General features: G+C 34.5%; 5 protein-coding genes and 1 pseudogene across 10 annotated transcripts in view; 1 reads left to right on the top strand and 5 right to left on the bottom strand.

Moving 5' to 3' along the window:
* LOC108088318 (protein phosphatase 1 regulatory subunit 16A) overlaps nucleotides 1-18,548 on the top strand; it is a 62,249-nt gene that overhangs the window by 6,621 nt on the left and 37,080 nt on the right. The window lies entirely within an intron of this gene.
* On the bottom strand, nucleotides 541-1,315 carry LOC108099730 (annotated as a pseudogene).
* Nucleotides 2,164-3,582, bottom strand: LOC108099770. The gene is made up of 3 exons (XM_017203398.2): nucleotides 3,351-3,582; nucleotides 2,974-3,291; nucleotides 2,164-2,374 (listed from the first exon to the last, which is right to left on the bottom strand). The coding sequence occupies exons 1-3, from the start codon at nucleotides 3,453-3,455 to the stop codon at nucleotides 2,210-2,212; spliced, it is 588 nt and encodes a 195-aa protein (XP_017058887.1). The 5' UTR covers nucleotides 3,456-3,582; the 3' UTR covers nucleotides 2,164-2,209.
* Nucleotides 4,155-4,809, bottom strand: LOC108099731. Its single transcript, XM_017203353.1, has 3 exons — nucleotides 4,750-4,809; nucleotides 4,373-4,696; nucleotides 4,155-4,319 (listed from the first exon to the last, which is right to left on the bottom strand). The coding sequence occupies exons 1-3, from the start codon at nucleotides 4,807-4,809 to the stop codon at nucleotides 4,155-4,157; spliced, it is 549 nt and encodes a 182-aa protein (XP_017058842.1).
* LOC108099732 lies at nucleotides 5,824-6,488 on the bottom strand. Its single transcript, XM_017203354.1, has 3 exons — nucleotides 6,429-6,488; nucleotides 6,052-6,369; nucleotides 5,824-5,997 (listed from the first exon to the last, which is right to left on the bottom strand). The coding sequence occupies exons 1-3, from the start codon at nucleotides 6,486-6,488 to the stop codon at nucleotides 5,833-5,835; spliced, it is 543 nt and encodes a 180-aa protein (XP_017058843.1). The 3' UTR covers nucleotides 5,824-5,832.
* LOC108099733 lies at nucleotides 7,637-8,314 on the bottom strand. Its single transcript, XM_017203355.1, has 3 exons — nucleotides 8,255-8,314; nucleotides 7,879-8,196; nucleotides 7,637-7,825 (listed from the first exon to the last, which is right to left on the bottom strand). The coding sequence occupies exons 1-3, from the start codon at nucleotides 8,312-8,314 to the stop codon at nucleotides 7,661-7,663; spliced, it is 543 nt and encodes a 180-aa protein (XP_017058844.1). The 3' UTR covers nucleotides 7,637-7,660.

Raw genomic sequence — 18,548 nt, 5'->3', positions numbered from 1 at the left:
CTCTGCTGATTGAGAAGCACGAAGTCGACCCATACTAACGCGGTTCTGTTCACGTTCAATGTTTTGTTCTTCTTCAGACCTTCCATTTGCAGTATTTCGTAGTCTTCTTGCATTACGGCTTTGTCGGGAAAGATTCGATCGTCTTGGTCGCGGCATTATTAATTAAACTTCCCTTCACTTCAATTCACAAAAAGCACGAAAAACTTCACTTCACTTCAATTCACCAAAATCACAAATAACTTCAATTCACTTCAAAAAAAATTGAGTTAAAATGCTATGGTAGTGTGCTTGTCAGTGTGATGAGGTAATAACTCAGTTTATATGCGATTTTTGGTATGTCGAACGGAATAAAAAGTACCCTAAGTCCTATTCCGGGCTCTAAGCTACCTTCCTACCAATTTTCAGCCAAATCTGTTCAGCCGTTCTTAAGTTATAAGTGGTGTAACTAACACAACTTGCTTTTATATATATAGATTAGATAATTAATTTAAAATCGTTTATTTTAAGTTATTAGCCTGATATAAAAAAAGAATAGATACTTTGTTTATACGCTCCACCAAACAAATATTACTTCATATACTATTTATACGAAAAACGGGTACGGATATTAAAAGGACTTCAATGCTGCATAAAGACGAAATGTTTAAATGATTAGGTGTTTCTATGTTCTTTTTAGAAGATCTTCCATAAAAATAAAACTGACATTGGTATCGAATATAAGTTTCTTATCGAAATACCAGCCACCCCTCAGCAAATACTCTCCAGATGGAAAGGGTAGAATTAATAACTCCGGTCTCAGATAAAAATCTTTGACGATTTGGTGACCCTACGATGTGAATATTATTCCCAAATTAATGTAAATAAATTCGTTATCCTTACCACGTAGGGACAGGTGTGATTAATGTTCGAGAATTCTTTGTAGATGTTGTAGACGATGCTTAAGAATGGATCATAACGCTTCTTCATAAACCTGCACGCGTCAACGTAGGTCTCCAGTACCTATGGCTTGAAACCATTGGCCTTTTTATAGATTTTTGCAAGAACATGAATGTTGTAAGCCGGATGCAGAATAGTTCCATTCATATTAAGCAAGACCCTGTCCCGACTAACGGCCTTCAGACGGTAATAGTTAAAAACGAACCACGACTCATTGTAACTCTTGCACTGGAAATTCGTAAACTTGAAAACAACTGCATCCTGTAACGATTAATGCATTTCTAGTCACAAGCCAATCACTTTATGATATGCTTACTCACATCCACTGCAAAGTTAAAGGCAAGAACTGCCCCAAAAGAAGAACGTATTTGGACCACATTGCTCCTCTACTAAAATGCTGGTTTATTGAAAAGTGGTATGAACTCACCTCGGGATCAGAATAATTTCCGCATGAGAGATGCACTAAATTCGTTGTTATTTTGCAACAAGATCAATATCTATAAAAAAATATCTATTAAAACCAATAGAGAAAAAGAGAAAAGGTGCCCAGTTCGCGGAACCTCCACCGAACCTTTTGATTAGATAGGGTTCTAAATATATATATCTGAATTTAGCCTTTTTGGTCAAAGAAGGTAACTATAGTTCTTAATGCTAAGGCAACGCAATGAAACCAAATAAAAACCTATTGAGAAGAATTTGAATACATTACATATTTTATTTAGAGATTGTTAATATAAAACCTTGGTGAATTTCAATTTTTACAACGAAAATACGAATACGCATTTACGATTGAAATGTACGAAGTCTTTTAAGTTTGGCTAAAAATTAAATTTAATCTTGCCCAAGCCAACTTGCTTGCATCAAATTTTTTAATTTAAATATTACAATATGAACTTTATATTCAGTGTCTGCAGTGGTTTTTGTATGGTGTAAAATACCAATTGTGTCACATCAAATTAAATTCTCTTACCCGGCATTGTGAAACACTTATAAACACGACTATTAGCGTCTGCAAATACGGAAAAATGACACTGAAATGCTCAAAATGGACATTAATTTCATCTATACGCAGCTTACTTGTTTTATTTTAATAAAAATGGGAAAACTAATAGAAAATATTCATGCGAATACCCTTTTGTGACATATTGTACTTTGTTTATACACTCCACCAAATATTAATATTACTAATACAAAAAACAGATATGGGTATTAAAAAGACTGTAACACTGCATAAAACGGAAATTTTATTCTACAGAAAGCTTGATAAGGTCTTTTATGTTCTTTTTAAAAGATCTTCCATAAAAATAAAAGTAACATTGATACCAATTATAAGTTTCTTATCAAAATTCCAGCGACCCGTCAGCAAATACTCTCCAGATGGAATGGGTAGAATTAATAACTCCGGATTTACATACAAATCTTTGATGACTTGATGCCCCTGTGATGTGGATATTATTGCCAAACCAGAATAGAAGCTAGCTTCGGCAAGCCGAAGCTTATATACCCTTGCAGTAATCAAATCTGTCGAACCAAATACATTTATATTCTCGACGCTTGTTTATAGGACAGCCATATGATATTCTCGATTCACGGGTATTTAAAAAACTCGATGTTCTAAAAATCATGCTCGTGGGATAAAAAACAACTACTGACGCGTGCAGCTTTATAAAGAAGCGCAGTGCTCCATTTTTAAAAATAAACAACGGCGCACAAATTTTTTGTATTCTCTCGTATGGGAGCTATCCGATATAGTCGCCCGATCCAGTTTGTTCCGAGATATAGAGTACACTGCGTGCTGTATTTGTTGCTTCACAACTTTTGGTAAAGTTTCGGCAAAGTTAACATAGAAATAGATGGGAGGACAGACGGACAGACGTACAGACGTATTTCGATTCAGATCGTGATGCTGATCAAGATTATATATACTTGATGGGGTCTGAGGTGACTCTTTCACTGCGTTGCAAACTTCTGACTGAAATTATAATACACTTTGCTCTGCAAGGGTATAATTAGTACACATAAATTCGTTATACTAACCACGTAGGGACAGGTGTGATTAATGTTTGAGAATTCTTTGAAGATGTTGTAGACGATTTTTAAGAATGGATCATAGCGCTTATTTATAAACCTGCACATGTCAACAGTGGTCTCCAGTAGCCATGGCTTGAAACCATTGGCCTTTTTATAGACTTTTGCGTGAACTTGAATGTTGTGCGCCGGATGCAGAATAGTTCCATTCATATTGAGCAGAACCCTGTCCCGACTGACGGCCTTCAGACGGTAATAGTTAAAAACAAACCACGATTCGTTGTAACTCTTGCACTGGAAATTCGAGAACTTGAAAACAACTGCATCCTGTAACGATTAAAGCATTTCTTGACAAAAGCCAATCACTTTGTGTTGTGTTCACTCACATCGACTGCAAAGTTAAAAGCAAGAACTGCCCAAAAAAGAAGATCGTATTTAGACCACATTGCTCCTCTACTAAAATGCTGGTTTATTGAAAAGTATGAACTCATCTGTTTGATAATCAAAATAATTTCCGCATGAAAGAAACACTAAAATCGTTGTTATTTTGTTTCGAGATTAAAATCTTATGAAATTCATTTCGAATAACTGCCTTGTTTGACATTAAATCCATATTTGATTTTTGATTTAATCTACTCTTTAAAACTAGCTTATCAAAATGAATCTGTACTTTCGGAAGAGAGTTGGCCCTTGAAATTGTCTGGGTTTTTTTGTTTAACGGATATTTCACTCTTATTCCTCCATCGGTTTTTTCTAGCTACGCGGGATGTGGATCTGTGATCATGAGAAATATCCAGTCCACATTCTTCTTTTACCCCAACAGCCATTTATTTTGGCCAAGATCATGGGGTTCTGGTCTACTTTTCTCATAACAACTATAACTTTTCTTTTTCTTACCTGACTTATTACATATGTATGTACATATATTTTCGACAGTTCGTACCAGAAAACACCAGAAGTCTGTAGACTTTTTGTGTTTTTGTTATATCTTTTCTGTTAGTTGAAAAATGTGTGTTTTGTTTTTTGTGTATTATTAAGAAATGCATGAGTAATATTAAAGAAAAATCTTTCTCAAAACTTATTGCATAGTTGTTTTATTTTAATAAAAATGGAAAAAGACAATCTTCATGTGAAAACTCTTCTTCGCTGCATAAAACGAAAATAATATTCTACAGATTGATTAGGTGCTTCTATGTTCTTTTTAGCAGATCTTCCATATAAATAAAACTGACATTGGTATCGAATGTGAGTTCCTTATCGAAGTACCACCGCATAGCCAGCAAATACTCTCCAGATGGAAGGGGTAGAACTAATAACTCCCGTTTCAGATAAAAATCTTTGAGAAGTTGGTGACCCTGTGATGTGGATATTAATTTCAAATTAATGTCAATAAATTGGTTTCACTTACCACGTAGGGACAGGAGTGATTAATGTTCGTGAATTCTTTGAAGATGTTGTAGACGATTCTTAAGAATGGATCACTGCGCTTCTTTATAAAGCTGCACGCGTCAGTAGTGGCCTCCAGTACCCATGGCTTGAAACCATTGGCCTTTTTATAGACTTTTACGTGAGCTTTAATGTTGTAAGCCGGATGCAGAATAGTTCCATTCATATTAAGCAGAACCCTGTCCCGACTGACGGCCTTCAGACGATAATAGTTGAAAACGAACCACGATTCGTTGTAACTCTTGCACTGGAAATTCGAGAACTTGAAAACAACTGCATCCTGTAACGATTAAAGCATTTCTACTCAAAATTCAATCACTTTATGTTCAGCTTACTCACATCCACTGCAAAGTTAAAGGCAAGAACTGCCCCAAAGATAAGAACGTATTTGGACCACATTGCTCCTCTTCTAAAATGATAGTTCATTGAAAAGTGGAGTGTCTGCTGATCGAAAAAATTTCCGCATGAAGGATGTACTAAATTAGTTGTTATTTTGCTCCGAGATTAATATCAAATAACATTCGTTTCGAACAACTGCCTATTTAATCCATATTCTAATTTATCTTTTTTGATTTAATCTTTCCTTTAAAACTAGCTAATTACGATGAATCTGTATCAAAATTTGTTTAGTTTTTATGGTTGAAAGACCATGTGCTGTACGGGGTTTTAAAAAAGTCTGATATTTAGTGGAGGTCCCAACCCCTCAGACCCCATAAAGTATATATATGTATGTATATTTGATCAGCACCAAGACTACTTTCCAAAAAAGATATTTAGATAATTTTTTCAAGTGACCTAATACTTCTTAGCTCAAATATGTGCTTAGAAATAACGTAGATTCTTCGGTTCACCCGTAAGCTGAGAAGAAAGGTAAGTGGGCCTGAAGAGACCCTTGGGCTTTGAGTGAAAAGAAAAACATTTTCAAGTTATGAAGATGTATTTTATTTTTTCTTAGGGTGTTCTACAAAACAGTTTTTATTCGCTGTGCAGCATAAATGCGGATTGAATTTCGTGCATATTTTCCTCAACGACTTTGAAAACATATGTAGTTTCGAGAAAAACGCATTTAAAGTTTTGGCTACTAGTTGAACTACGTGGGAGACGTCTTTATAAATACACTCATTACTCCAAAACTAGTTACCGGAATACTGTGAAATTTTCAGACAATATTCTTAGATATATATACATTCAAAATTGGCAAAAAAAAAATTTCGATTTTTTCAAAATTACAACTGGATATAACCCCTTAAATGGAGAGACTAGAATATCAAGAATGTATAAACTTATGGGATCTCCATCACTGCGTGGCAATCTTTTGACTGAAATTATAATACTCTTTGCTCTCCAAGGGTATTAAAAAACTGTTATACTATTATACATAAAATGGAAATTTTATTCTGCAGAAGGCTTGATTAAGTGCTTCTATGTTCTTTTTAGAAGATCTTCCAAAAAAATAAAACTGATATTTGTATCAAATATGAGTTTCTTATCGAAATACCAGCGACCCGTCAGCAAATACTCTCCAGATGGAAAGGGCAGAATTAATAACTCCGGATTCACATACAAATCTTTAACGAATTGCAGACCCTGTGATATGGATATTATTGCCAAAATTGATGTAAATAAATTCGTTATACTTACCACGTAGGGACAGGTGTGATTAATGTTCGAGAATTTGTTGAAAATATTGTAGATGATGTTTATGAATGGATCATAACGCTTCTTCATAAACCTGCACACGTCAGCAGTGGACTCCAGTACCCATGGCTTGAAACCATTGGCCTTTTTATAGACTTTTGCGTGAACTTGAATGTTGTGCGCCGGATGCAGAATAGTTCCATTCATATTGAGCAAAACCCTGTCCCGACTGACGGCCTTCAGACGGTAATAGTTGATAACGTACCACGACTCATTGTAACTCTTGCACTGGAAATTCGTAAACTTGAAAAGAACTGCATCCTGTAACGATTAATGCATTTCTAGTTACAAGACAATCACCTTATGTTCTGTTCACTCACATAAAATGATACTTTAAGGGCAAGAACTGCCCCAAAAAGAAGAACTTTTTTAGACCACATTGCTGGTCTACTAAAAGGCTGGCTTATTGAAAAGTGCTCTGACCTCACTTGTCTGCTGATCAGAATAATTTCCGCATGAAAGATGCACTAAATTTGTTGTGATTAAGATCTAATAAAATTCGTTTAAATAACTGCCTTGTTTTATATTTAATCCATATTTTCATCATTTTTTAAAATGAGCTAATCAAAATGTATTTATACTCTTCGAAAGACCACTGTGTGTACTCCAAAATTAGTTTTGAAATTTGATGCCTTAAATTGAAATTTGACATTGAGGAAGTCCCAACCTCTGAGTTCCCTTCTTGTTCGCTCACATCTGTTTAATTAGTGTGCAAGGCAGCAGCTGTTGAGCTGGGACAGAAATCCGAAACACCGAATCCAAGAACACACACCAGACTTTTCAGCAGGCCCTTGATATTGTCTGGGAATACTTATTAAACGGATATTTCACTCTTGTTCCCCCGCCAACTTGTTAATTGCGCACTTTGCATTCTATTGCAAGTTCATCATGCTTAACGGTATCGTTTCGAAGTGCAGGGATAAAGGCGAAACTGACTCGAAAGTCAGTTAACTAATTCAATTAGTGCCACGTGAATTACCCGTCCGAAAAGTCAGGAGTGAAGAGGGGGTGTGGAAAATGGAAGGAAGCCCCCTACCCCCCAGTATCATCAAACTGGACAGAGACGAGACAAGACTTTTGTTAACCCATTGTGTCCGCTGTCGAGATGATAACTCGGGGAGGCGGAGAGAACCTGAATAGACCCGAGGAGAAAAGAACAAAAAGTGCACAGTTCTCGGAACCCTTCACCGAACCTCTTGATTAGCTAGGGTTCTGAGTATATATATATATATGAATGTAGCCTTTTTGGGGTGATGTAGTTAACTACATTTCTTAATTCTAAGGCAAACCAAATAAGAAGTTATTAATGAGAAGAATTTAAATACATTATACTTGTACATTAAATTAGAACTTGTGAATGAAAATTAGTGAATTTCAATTTTTACAATGAAATTACATATACGAATTTACGTTTGAAGTGTGCGAAGTCATTTAAGTTTGCCTTAAAATTGAATTGTATCTTACCTAAGCAAACTTGCTTGCATAAATATTTTAAATTAAAATGGTGCATAAAACGAGAATTTTATTTTACTGAAGGTTTAATTAGGTGCTTCTATGTTCTTTTTAGAAGATCTTCCATAAAAATAAAACTGACATTTGTCTCGATTATGGATGTCTTATCGAAGTACCACCGCATAGCCAGCATATACTCTCCAGATGGAAAGGGGAGAACTAGTAACTCCGGTTTTAGATAAAAATCTTTGAGGATTTGGTGACCCTATAATGTAATTATTATTGCCAAATTAATGTAAATAAATTCGTTATACTTACCACGTAGGGACAGGAATGATTCATATTCGAAAAGTCCTTAAAGATGTTGTAGGCGATGTTAAAGATTGGATCATAGCGCTTATTTATAAACCTGCACCCGTCAACAGTGGTCTCCAGAAGCCATGGCTTGAAACCATTGGCTTTTTTATAGAGTTTTGTGTGAATTACAACGTCTTTGATCGGGTGCAGAGCAGTTCCATTCACATTGAGCAAAATCCTGTCCCGACTGACGGCCTTCAGACGGTAATAGTTAAAAACGAAGCACGACTCATTGTAACTCTTGCACTTGAAATTCGTAAACTTGAAAACAACTGCATCCTGCAACGATTAAGCTTTTTTAGTCAAAATTTAATCACTTTATGTTCTGCTTACTCACAACCACTGCAAAGTCAAAGGCAAGAACTGCTCCAAAAAGAAGAACGTATTTGGACCACATTGCCTCCTCTACTAAAATGCTGGTTTATTAAAAAGTGGTATGAACTCACCTGTCTGCTGTTCAAAATTATTCCGCATGAAAGATGCATTAAATTCGTTGTTATTTTCCTGCGAGATTAATATCTAATAGAATTCGTTTCGATTAACTCCCTTGTTTGATATTTAATCTATATTTGTATTTACCTGTATTAAATGGACTGAATAGACCCGCGAAGAAAAGGAGGAAAACACAAAATAAAAAGTTATTAATGAGAAAAACTAATTTCTTGTTTTTTAGTATTCTAAGATTATCTGATGCCATTCTATTTACCAAATTGATTTCCAAAATAAATTGATTACCAATAAAATACCAAATCACCCACTCCTTTATTTGACATGCACCCCCACGCCATGATGAACAGTTTGCCAAATTTAACTGTCGGTATAATGTTTTATATCTTTTTGTTAGTTGAAAAATTTAGGTTTTGTTTTTTTATGTATTCTTAAGAAATACATGAATAGTTTAAAAAAATGTTACTCAAAACATATCGCATAGTTGTTTTATTTTAATAAAAATGGGAAAATTATTAGAAAATCTTCATGTGAATTCACTTTTGTGACATATTGTACTTTGTTTATTCACTCCACCAAACAAATATTACTTGATATATTATTTATACAGATATTGATATTCTACATAAGGCAGTGGTCTGCTTTACAGACTTCAAAAAATCGATTTTTTTTTGTCTTAAATCTATTCCAAAACTATCCAAGCATATGTGTTCAAAATTTTAGAGGCCAATTCGACATATTTTCGAAGCTAGATCAGTTTTAGTGGCCGAGCGTCGAGCAGGTTCGTATGCTCGGGCAGACTTTACAGCCCGTTTTCTCGAGTTTTTATTTTCACAAGTTTTGGAAAACGGTGCCGGCCACAGTAAAAAAAATATATGTCCGATCGAAAAAAACCAAAGTGATCTAGCTTCAGTATTGAATTATCTTCTATTTGAACTAAAAAAAATGGATAAAAGTACTATTTAAATTACTTGTTTTGCAACTTAAAGTGAACTTTTTTTTCCAAAAAAGTGAATTTTTTTTTCAAATTTAAAAAAAATTTGGAATTTCGTCATTTCTTCGGAATTTTTTTAGTTCATATAGAAAAGGAACTTATAAAAAGCAAAAAAAAAATTGGTTCCACTGTTTCAGATGCATCGCACGAACTCCATCACCGGCACCGATTAACAAGTGCACACTCCAGGCGCCCCAGAAAAATCGTTACAACTTCCGCTAATTTCATTTATTTGCAATAATAAAAATTGTTTTTTAAAGTTTAAATATAATATTATATCGTCTCAAAATTTCGTTTACCGCAATCATTTCCTTCCCTTTCAAAAAAATTGTTGAAAAAACGCTCTTTTTTCGGCTCCTAAAGCAGACCACTGCCATAAGGATGGTTACGTGCTCCTATGTTCTTTTTAGCAGATCTTCCAAAAAAATAAAACTGATATTTGTATCGAATGTGAGTTTCTTATCGAAGTACCACCGCATAGCCAGCAAATACTCTCCAGATGGAAAGGGCAGAATTAATAATTCCGGTTTCAGATAAAAATCTTTGAGGAGTTGGTGACCCTGTGATGTGGATATTATTGCCAAATTAATGTAAATAAATTCGTTATACTTACCACGTAGGGACAAGTGTGATTAATGTTCGTGAATTCTTTGAAGATGTTGTAGATCATTCTTAAGAATGGATCACTGCGCTTTTTTATAAAGCTGCACGCGTCAGTAGTGGCCTCCAGTACCCATGGCTTGAAGCCACTGGCCTTTTTGTACATTTTTACGTGAGCTTTAATGTTGTAAGCCGGATGCAGAATAGTTCCATTCATATTGAGCAAAACTCTGTCCCGACTGACGGCTTTCAGACGGTAATAGTTGAAAACAAACCACGATTCGTTGTAACTCTTGCACTGGAAATTCGTAAACTTGAAAACAACTGCATCCTGTAACGATTAAAGCATTTTTAGTCAAAATTCAATCACTTTATGTTGTGTTCACTCACATCCAATGCTACTTTAAGGGCAAGAACTGCCCCAAAGAGAAGAACGTATTTAGACCACATTGCTCCTCTACTAAAATGCTGGTTTATTGAAAAGTGGTATGAAGTCACCTGTCTGCTGTTCAAAATTATTCCGCATGAAAGATGCATTAAATTCGTTGTTATTTTCCTGCGAGATTAATATCTAATAGAACTCGTGACGATTAACTCCCTTATTTGATATTTAATCTATATTTGTATTTACCTGTTTTAAATGGACTGAATAGGCCCTCGGAGAAAAGGAGGAAAACACAAAATAAAAATTTATGAATGAGAAGTATTTTAGTACATTACAAATTTTAACTACAGATTGTTAATAAAAAAAATAGGTCAATTTCAATTTTTACAACGAAAATACGAATATGCATTTACGATTGAAGTGTACGAATTTTTTTACGTTTGGCTTAAAATTGAATTCAATCTTACCCAAGCAAACTCGCTTGAACCAAATTTGTTTAATTTAAATATTGCAATATGAATTTTACAATTAAAAGACCAGAAGGCACTTTTCAGTTTTCCTTTCTGGTTTATTAGTATTCTAAGATTATCTGATGTCATTCTGTTTACCGAATTGAGTTCCAAAATATCAAGATATTGTTTAGCATCTATCGTATTTTCAAAAAAATAACAAATCACACACTCCTTTGCTTGACATGCACCCCCACGCCATGATGGACAGTTTGCCAAATTTAACTGTCGGTATAATGTTTTATATCTTTTTGTTAGTTGAAAAATTTAGGTTTTGTTTTTTTATGTATTCTTAAGAAATACATGAATAGTATAAAAAAAATGTTACTCAAAACATATCGCATAGTTGTTTTATTTTAATAAAAATGGGAAAATTATTAGAAAGTTTTCATGTGAAATTTCTTTTGTGACATATTGTACTTTGTTTATACACTCCACCAAACAAGTATTACTTGATATATTATTTATACAAAATTATACACCTAATTATGTTCTTTTTAGTAGATCTTCTATAAAAATAAAACTGATATTTGTATCGAATGTGAGTTTCTTATCGAAGTACCACCGCATAGCCAGCAAATACTCTCCAGATGGAAAGGGCAGAATTAATAATTCCGGTTTCAGATAAAAATCTTTAAGGAGTTGGTGACCCTGTGATGTGGATATTATTGCCAAATTAATGTAAATAAATTCATAATACTTACCACGTAGGGACAGGTGTGATTAATGTTCGAGAATTCCTTGAAGATTTTGTAAACGATTTTTAAGAATGGATCATAGCGCTTCTTCATAAACCTGCACAAATCAACAGTGGAGTCCAGTACCCATGGCTTGAAACCATTGGCCTTTTTATAGACTTTTGCGTGAAGTTGAATGTTGTAAGCCGGATGTAGAACAGTTCCATTCAAATTGAGCAAAACTCTGTCTCGACTGACGGCCTTCAGACGGTAATAGTTGATAACGTACCACGACTCATTGTAACTCTTGCACTGGAAATTCGAAAACTTGAAAACAACTGCATCCTGTAAAGATTAATGCATTTCTAGTCACAAGCCAATCACTTTAAGTTCTGCTTACTCACAACCACTGCAAAGTTAAAGGCAAGAACTGCCCCAAAAAGAAGAACGTATTTGGAGCACATTGCCCCTCTACTAAAATGCTGGTTTATTGAAAAGTGGTATGAATTCACCTTTCTGCTGACCAAAATAATTTCCGCATGAAAGATGCACTAAATTCGTTGTTACTTTGCTGAGAGATTTATATCTAATACAATTTGAATCGATTAACTGCCTTGTTTGATTATAGTTATCTTGCTAAAAATTTACCAAAAGCTGGTTCGGGCGATTATATCGAATAGCTTCTATACGAAAGATTGAAAAAAAAGGGGTGTGTCCAGCCTACGCACGACAGAAGTAAAACTTCTAGTTCCTCGCTTTCTTCTCATTTCATTATCTCTTTTTTCTGTCTTAGGTTAGTTTGAAGATTAGAGGTTAAATAATTCAAGGACGAAGCATGGATTTTTGTATCTAATATTTTCTTATAGATGAATGACGATCGATGTATAGTTCCAAAAATGTTTAAGGGGTTACATGGGTTTCCTCGGGTAAAAAACGGCCTTTTTTCAAACATTTTTTTTGCATATAAAAAATGAAATATTTCAATGAAACTTTTTATTATTTAAAAGATACATATTTAATAAAGATTTTGTGAAATTTTCAAAAAAAATATCAAAATGTCGGCCATTACGACGCCATTTCCGGCAGTCCCTCGGAAAAAAGGTGCCTCCGCGTTGTCAGCAGAACTTCTTTCAGGATCATCCAAAGTAAAAATAAAAAAAACGTGTTTCAGTATAGACAATAAACTAGGTATTGGACGAAGGAAAAAAAAAAAAATGAAAATTGGATTTTTGGCAGACGTTTTTACAAAAAAATGCAAATTTCGATGAAAATTTCTCGACATTTTTTTTTTTAAATAGTTGTAATTGAAAAAAAAAAAAATCCTTCGTTCAATACCTTGTAAATGATATCTCGAATACTTGTGTAAAATTTCATTAAGATCGGTTGAGTAGTTTGCGAGAAATTTTGACAACCGACTTTGAAAACATAGTTTTGAGAAAAATGCGTTTAAAGTTTTAAGAGACAATAGAAGTGGTCTCAAGCGTCCACCTTCTCAAGGCTGTATCTCCGAGACTATTACTCGGATCAACTTGAAAATTTAGGACAATATTCTAGAAATGTTATAGAATTTAATAAGACAAAAAAAAAAAAATCGATTTTTTGAAACCGTGAAACCCATGTAACCCCTTAAGGTAAGGTTTTACTAATTTTTTTTGCGATTTTTTTTTTTTTCTAAAAGAGCAATATTTTGAGAACATTGTGTAAAAAACCATAACGCGCCTTAAGAAGTTCCACTTCCAAAATTATCACAACATTGTTTTTGATCATATCGAATTGATTTCTTCCAGATGGTGTTTTTTAACCACTATAGAATTTCGAATTAAATTTGATCAAAATCGTATAACTATTTCATATAGCTGCCATAGAAAAGATCGAAAAATCATTATAGAATTAATGGAAATAAACTGATAACGCCGTTGTTTTTTATCACACGACCATGATTTTTTGAGTATCAAGTTTTTTAACTAGCCTTGAATTATAAAAAAAAAAGTTTTATAAAAATCGGACAACTATATCATATAGCTGCCATAGGAAAGATCAAAAATCTACATAGAAAAAAATTATATCATAGTTGTTTTTTATCAGACAAGCATAATTTTTGGAATGAATCTTAAATTTCGAATTGAATTTCATTAAATCGGAAGACTATATCATACCTCTGTCATATGAACAATAGTCGAAAATTTGCAAAAGTTAATAGAAAAATCGGCATAGCTTCGATGTGGTTTACCCTTTATGCATTTTAATCGACGTATTTGATGACTGCAAGGGTATATGTACATATAAGCTTGCCGAAGCTAGCTTTTTTTCTTGTTTATAAGGACTTTGGGTACAGGTTTAAGAAACAATTGTACAAATCATTCAAAATCGTTTATTTTAAGATATTAGCTTGATATACAATAAGAAGGCTGAATTAGGTGCTTCTATGTTCTTTTCAGAAGATCTTCCATAAAAATAAAACTGATATTTGTATCGAATATGAGTTTCTTATCGAAATACCAGCGACCCGTCAGTAAATACTCTCCAGATGGAAAGGGCAGAATTAATAACTCCGATTTCAGATAAAAATCTTTGAGAACTTGGTGACCCTGTGATGTGGATATTATTGCCATATGAATGTAAATAAATTCGTTTTACTTACCACGCAAGGACAAGTGTGATTCATGTATGAGAATTCTTTTAACATATTGTATATGATGTTTATCATTGGATCATAACGCTTCTTCAAGAACCTGCATACGTCAACAGTGGATTCCAGTACCCATGGCTTGAAACCATTGGCCTTTTTATAGACTTTTGCGTGAGCTTGAACGTTGTTAGCCGGATACAGAATAGTTAAATTCATATTAAGCAAAACCCTGTCCCGATTGACGGCCTTCAGACGGTAATAGTTGAAAACTACCCACGACTCATTGTAACTCTTGCACTGTAAATTCGTAAACTTGAAAAGAACTGCATCCTGTAACGATTAAAGCATTTCTAGTCAAAATTCAACCACCTTATGTTCTGTTCACTCACATCCACTGCAAAGTTAAAGGCAAGAACTGCCCCAAAGAGAAGAACGTATTTGGACCACATTGCTCCTCTACTAAAATGATGTTTTATTGAAAAGTGGTATGAACTCATGGATCAGAATAATTTCCGCATGAAAGATGCACTAAATTCGATGTTATTTTGCAACGAGATTAATATCTAATAAAGTTCGTTTCGATAATTGCCTTTTATTTATTTGTTTTGAATAGACCCGCGAAATAAGGGAGAAAAAGTGGACAGTTCTCGGAACCATCCACCGAACCTAGATAGGGTTCTAAATAAATATGTATATATAATATATGAATACAGCTTTTTTGGGCGTTAAAGGTAACAACTTTTCTTAATGTTAAGGCACCACAATAAAACCAAATAAAATATTATTAATAAGAAGAGTTTGAAGGTTATACACGCCCATTTAATTAGAGCTTGTAAATGAAAAAAATGACGTTTTATAAAGCTGTTTAAGTTTGGCTTAAAATTAAATTGTATCTTACCTAAGCCAACTTGCTTGAAAGAAATTTTTAAATTTAAATATTGCAATATGGACCTTATATTAAATAAACCAGAAGGCACTTTTCAGTTGAAACTCGCAAAGTAAATAACGTAGAATTAAGATACAGTTCCACAGTTAAAGTAGAATAAAGTTCCACAGAAAGTCAAACAACACAGTCTTGAGTTTCTCTTGTAAAACTTTGCTTAAGTTTGGCTTATAGCGAAGTCGGAGCGTATCTGGGCCCCCAAATTATTGTTATCAAATTCGAGAATCTCTGCTGGCCTTGTTTACACTGCTGCCCCATCTGTGGCCTTAAACTCAACCAGCTAGAATTTCTTGCGATTTAGTCAGCCAGCAACCGCTCAAATAGACTGCTTTTGGCCTGGATTTTCCGCCTGGTCCGGCTTATTATAATCACATGAGAGTCGCGGGACTGGCAGTAGAAAACAAAACTTTTGTGCCAGTTTCGTTTGGCATTGTTTGCCGGCCTCTTCTTTTATTATCCCAGAGTTTTGGAAGCTCGAAAATTGCACAACAAGAACAACATTGACACAACTTTTCTAGTGGGTGTCGACGTTGTTTTGGTTTTGTTAGTGCTAAAGTCCCACGCCCACATCCACGACCACGCCCCCTCAACGCGTTTCCCGCCCTTAAACAGAGCAATTGTGCTTTTGTTTACTAATTTGCGGCTGTCTCAGTTTTTGTTGCGACTAACAGAAGTTTTTTGGCTTTGACTTTATCGCCTGTTTTGTTTACTTTCTTTGGCTCGGTTTAGTTTTGGGCTATTTGCTGTTTGTCTGCCGGGTTGAAAGTTCATTTGCCGTTTTAATTGCCAGCTAATAGCTCGAAAGTTACTCGTATTTTCATTTTATTACCCGTCTTATGCTGTTTAGGGTTTTTGCCTCTCATTTTTGCTTATTTCTGTGGGTGAATGCCAAAAGTTATGCGGGCAGGAAGATAAAATTGCCGAAAGAGTGAAAGTGAGATCAAAGTGGAGTTTCTGACTTTTGGGAGCAAGCTGAATTTGAATTATTGTGACATTGCATGGGCTTCTGGCCATTTCAGAGTTTATCTGACAGTTGTTCTCTGGCAATTTTTTGGGCAGTGGCTTTAAGTTTTATCCTAACAAACTTGTACTTTTGGCATGTGAGTTATCTCGGAGGGAATAGCTAATAAAAAAATTAAACAATAGTCAACATATGTGAGTATTATAAGACATCATTTACATAATTAAACTGCTGAAGTGACATTTGCAAATTTCCAAAAAGCAATACATTCACCTTAAAGGAAACAGTCTATTTCATTTCAACTCAAGAATCCGACCCCTGACCTTTACCTGTTGCTTTGCCCCCTGGGGATATAATTTCATCTTCCATCCGATAGAACTCTCTCCTCGTTGGCCATTTTATCAGCCAAGTCCGGCAATTAGCCTGTTGGCAGTTGGCCTTTCAGTGCTCCAGAGCAATTTCCTTGTTTTGAGGGAACTTTTTCATTTCTTTTTATAATTTTTCTTTGGACCAAGTTTTGCCGAGCGCTAAACTGCCGCTCTTTTCCCCCGTAATATCCATTAATCAAACTTCTGGTCTTTGTTCAATCTCTTCTATTTTATGTTTCTCTATAATTTTTGTTGCTTCTTTTTCTTGTTTTCCTGCGGGGCTTTGCTTTTGTTGTTATTTATTATTGTTGCCGGCATAAAGTTTTTGCTTTAAAGGGGAATTTTGCCCTTGGGGTCTTAGCCAGTTGATGACCCCGCACGCGATTTTACTTCTCTATTTCGATTTCTTTGAGCAGTTATTTCTCTGTCTCGTGAATATTTCATGCTTTTTCTAATTGCCAACTGACTTTGTTATATTTTTTGGCTTCTTTTTTCAGCTGGCTTGCGATAGAGAAACAAAAACTGTCAACGCAGTCGGCAGATAAACAAAATTGAATAGAATTTTTTTCCATGCTTGTTGTTATTATTTAACTGCCTTTTCATTGTGCTTGTGGCATGCTAAAACAAAGGCTTGTCATTCAACTTCGGTCATATGTTCTAGATATGATTAGAGCCAGCTACAAAAAAAAAAAAAAAAAAGAAAAAAAACAAAATTGAAAATTCATTTAGCTGGAATTTTTCACACACGTTCATATTCATATATACGAGTATGTATTTACTTGGTCATGGGGTTTTGCCCCTTCGCTTTTAGTTAACTGATATTCATATCTGAACGTCAAGCTATCAATACAACTTTTTATTGGTCAATTAAAAATGTTAGCAAATCGCATTCCTTATAGGGAAATAGGAATCTGAGGTGCAAAAGTAACGTTATCAAGCTAAAAAATTTAATAAGTAAAGAAGGCCTCAATGAAATCTGGGAATTTAAATATATTTTTTATATGTACATTTTTTAAATGCTTTCAAGATTTTGCATTAGTAACATAAGATTAAATTTCTTTTTATCTAAATTTAAAACGAATCATTACTAATAAATAAATAAGGAGAGTATATATATTTATAGTTCCTTTATATCACCTTATTCCACAAATTCAAGAACACCTCTAGTGCACGCATCTAAAAATATCTAAGCAATTCGGTGTCAACCGAAAAGAAAATATTATAAAAAATTTATTATCCATGGGCGACAGGCGACAGATAGACCGAAAATGCAATATCTAGAGGCGCACACGATCCGATTGGGGTGTACATTAGTCTATATATAGTCGACTGTCATAACAGTATCCCCCAAGAGCCCCTTCCCCTTCCCCTTCGCCATCGCACCTTTTAAAGCGGTTCTGTTCCAGTGACAAAACAAAGCCAACAAAAACAATAACAATACCAACCAGCAACAACAATTCAAATTCAACTTGTTTTTGATTAGATCATTCGAGGCGAAATGTCAGTCAATAAAAGGTGGAAAAGAGGGGAAAACGGAGTGGTTATACTTGGACCCCGCCCCCATTCGCTCCCCTCATTTTAACCTGCTGCTGGTGTGCGATAATTAAGTGAAATAGACCCGTGACTGTCAGTCAGCCAGCCACAAGACATTCTACATAGATATACATCAATCTATTTTATTCGTGAGTACAGTGGGTTTTGAATGAATACGCGGAGCTATTACGGCAATGCATTGATTTATTCATAAGTTCATGTACGTCATTCGATTTGGTCAAACAAATTGACATGGCATTGGAATAGCAAATGAATCCAACATCTTATTTTGATAATTTGTTTCATTTTAAAATCTATTGAAATTCAAGTTATAAATACATAAATGTCAAAATAAATTGAAGTCTTAACATATTATTAAATAAGATAACGTTCTCGGACTAAAATAAAATCTAATGGGGTCCCCTTTGCAATGCGCTTTATCTATAAAGACATGTGCACCTATATATTTTTATTTTTGTTGTTATGTGGGTGTCGTTAAGCACTTGAGAGCTGCAATCACATTTCACGACGAAACTGCAAAAGTGGGCTAGTTAAAATTGTCAAGATGAAGTGCAGCGCTGAAAG

This window comes from Drosophila ficusphila, unplaced genomic scaffold, assembly GCF_018152265.1.
Source record: "Drosophila ficusphila isolate 14025-0441.05 unplaced genomic scaffold, ASM1815226v1 contig_106, whole genome shotgun sequence".
Taxonomy (NCBI): domain Eukaryota; kingdom Metazoa; phylum Arthropoda; class Insecta; order Diptera; family Drosophilidae; genus Drosophila; species Drosophila ficusphila.
The sequence above is the reverse complement of the archived record's forward strand: the minus strand, read 5'-3'. Positions and strand labels throughout refer to the sequence as shown.

Coding starts and splice junctions, on each gene's coding strand:
- LOC108099732 (XM_017203354.1), bottom strand. CDS start 6,488: ATGTGGTCTAAAAAAGTTCTTCTTTTTGGGGCAGTTCTTGCCCTTAAA. Junction 6,370..6,428: donor CCCTTAAAGTATCATTTTAT/GTGAGTGAACAG, acceptor TAATCGTTACAG/GATGCAGTTCTTTTCAAGTT. Junction 5,998..6,051: donor ATCACACCTGTCCCTACGTG/GTAAGTATAACG, acceptor TCCATATCACAG/GGTCTGCAATTCGTTAAAGA.
- LOC108099770 (XM_017203398.2), bottom strand. CDS start 3,455: ATGAGTTCATACTTTTCAATAAACCAGCATTTTAGTAGAGGAGCAATG. Junction 3,292..3,350: donor CTTTTAACTTTGCAGTCGAT/GTGAGTGAACAC, acceptor TAATCGTTACAG/GATGCAGTTGTTTTCAAGTT. Junction 2,375..2,973: donor ATCACACCTGTCCCTACGTG/GTTAGTATAACG, acceptor TCCACATCACAG/GGGCATCAAGTCATCAAAGA.
- LOC108099733 (XM_017203355.1), bottom strand. CDS start 8,314: ATGTGGTCCAAATACGTTCTTCTTTTTGGAGCAGTTCTTGCCTTTGAC. Junction 8,197..8,254: donor CCTTTGACTTTGCAGTGGTT/GTGAGTAAGCAG, acceptor TAATCGTTGCAG/GATGCAGTTGTTTTCAAGTT. Junction 7,826..7,878: donor ATCATTCCTGTCCCTACGTG/GTAAGTATAACG, acceptor ATTACATTATAG/GGTCACCAAATCCTCAAAGA.
- LOC108099731 (XM_017203353.1), bottom strand. CDS start 4,809: ATGTGGTCCAAATACGTTCTTATCTTTGGGGCAGTTCTTGCCTTTAAC. Junction 4,697..4,749: donor CCTTTAACTTTGCAGTGGAT/GTGAGTAAGCTG, acceptor ATGCTTTAATCG/TTACAGGATGCAGTTGTTTT. Junction 4,320..4,372: donor ATCACTCCTGTCCCTACGTG/GTAAGTGAAACC, acceptor TCCACATCACAG/GGTCACCAACTTCTCAAAGA.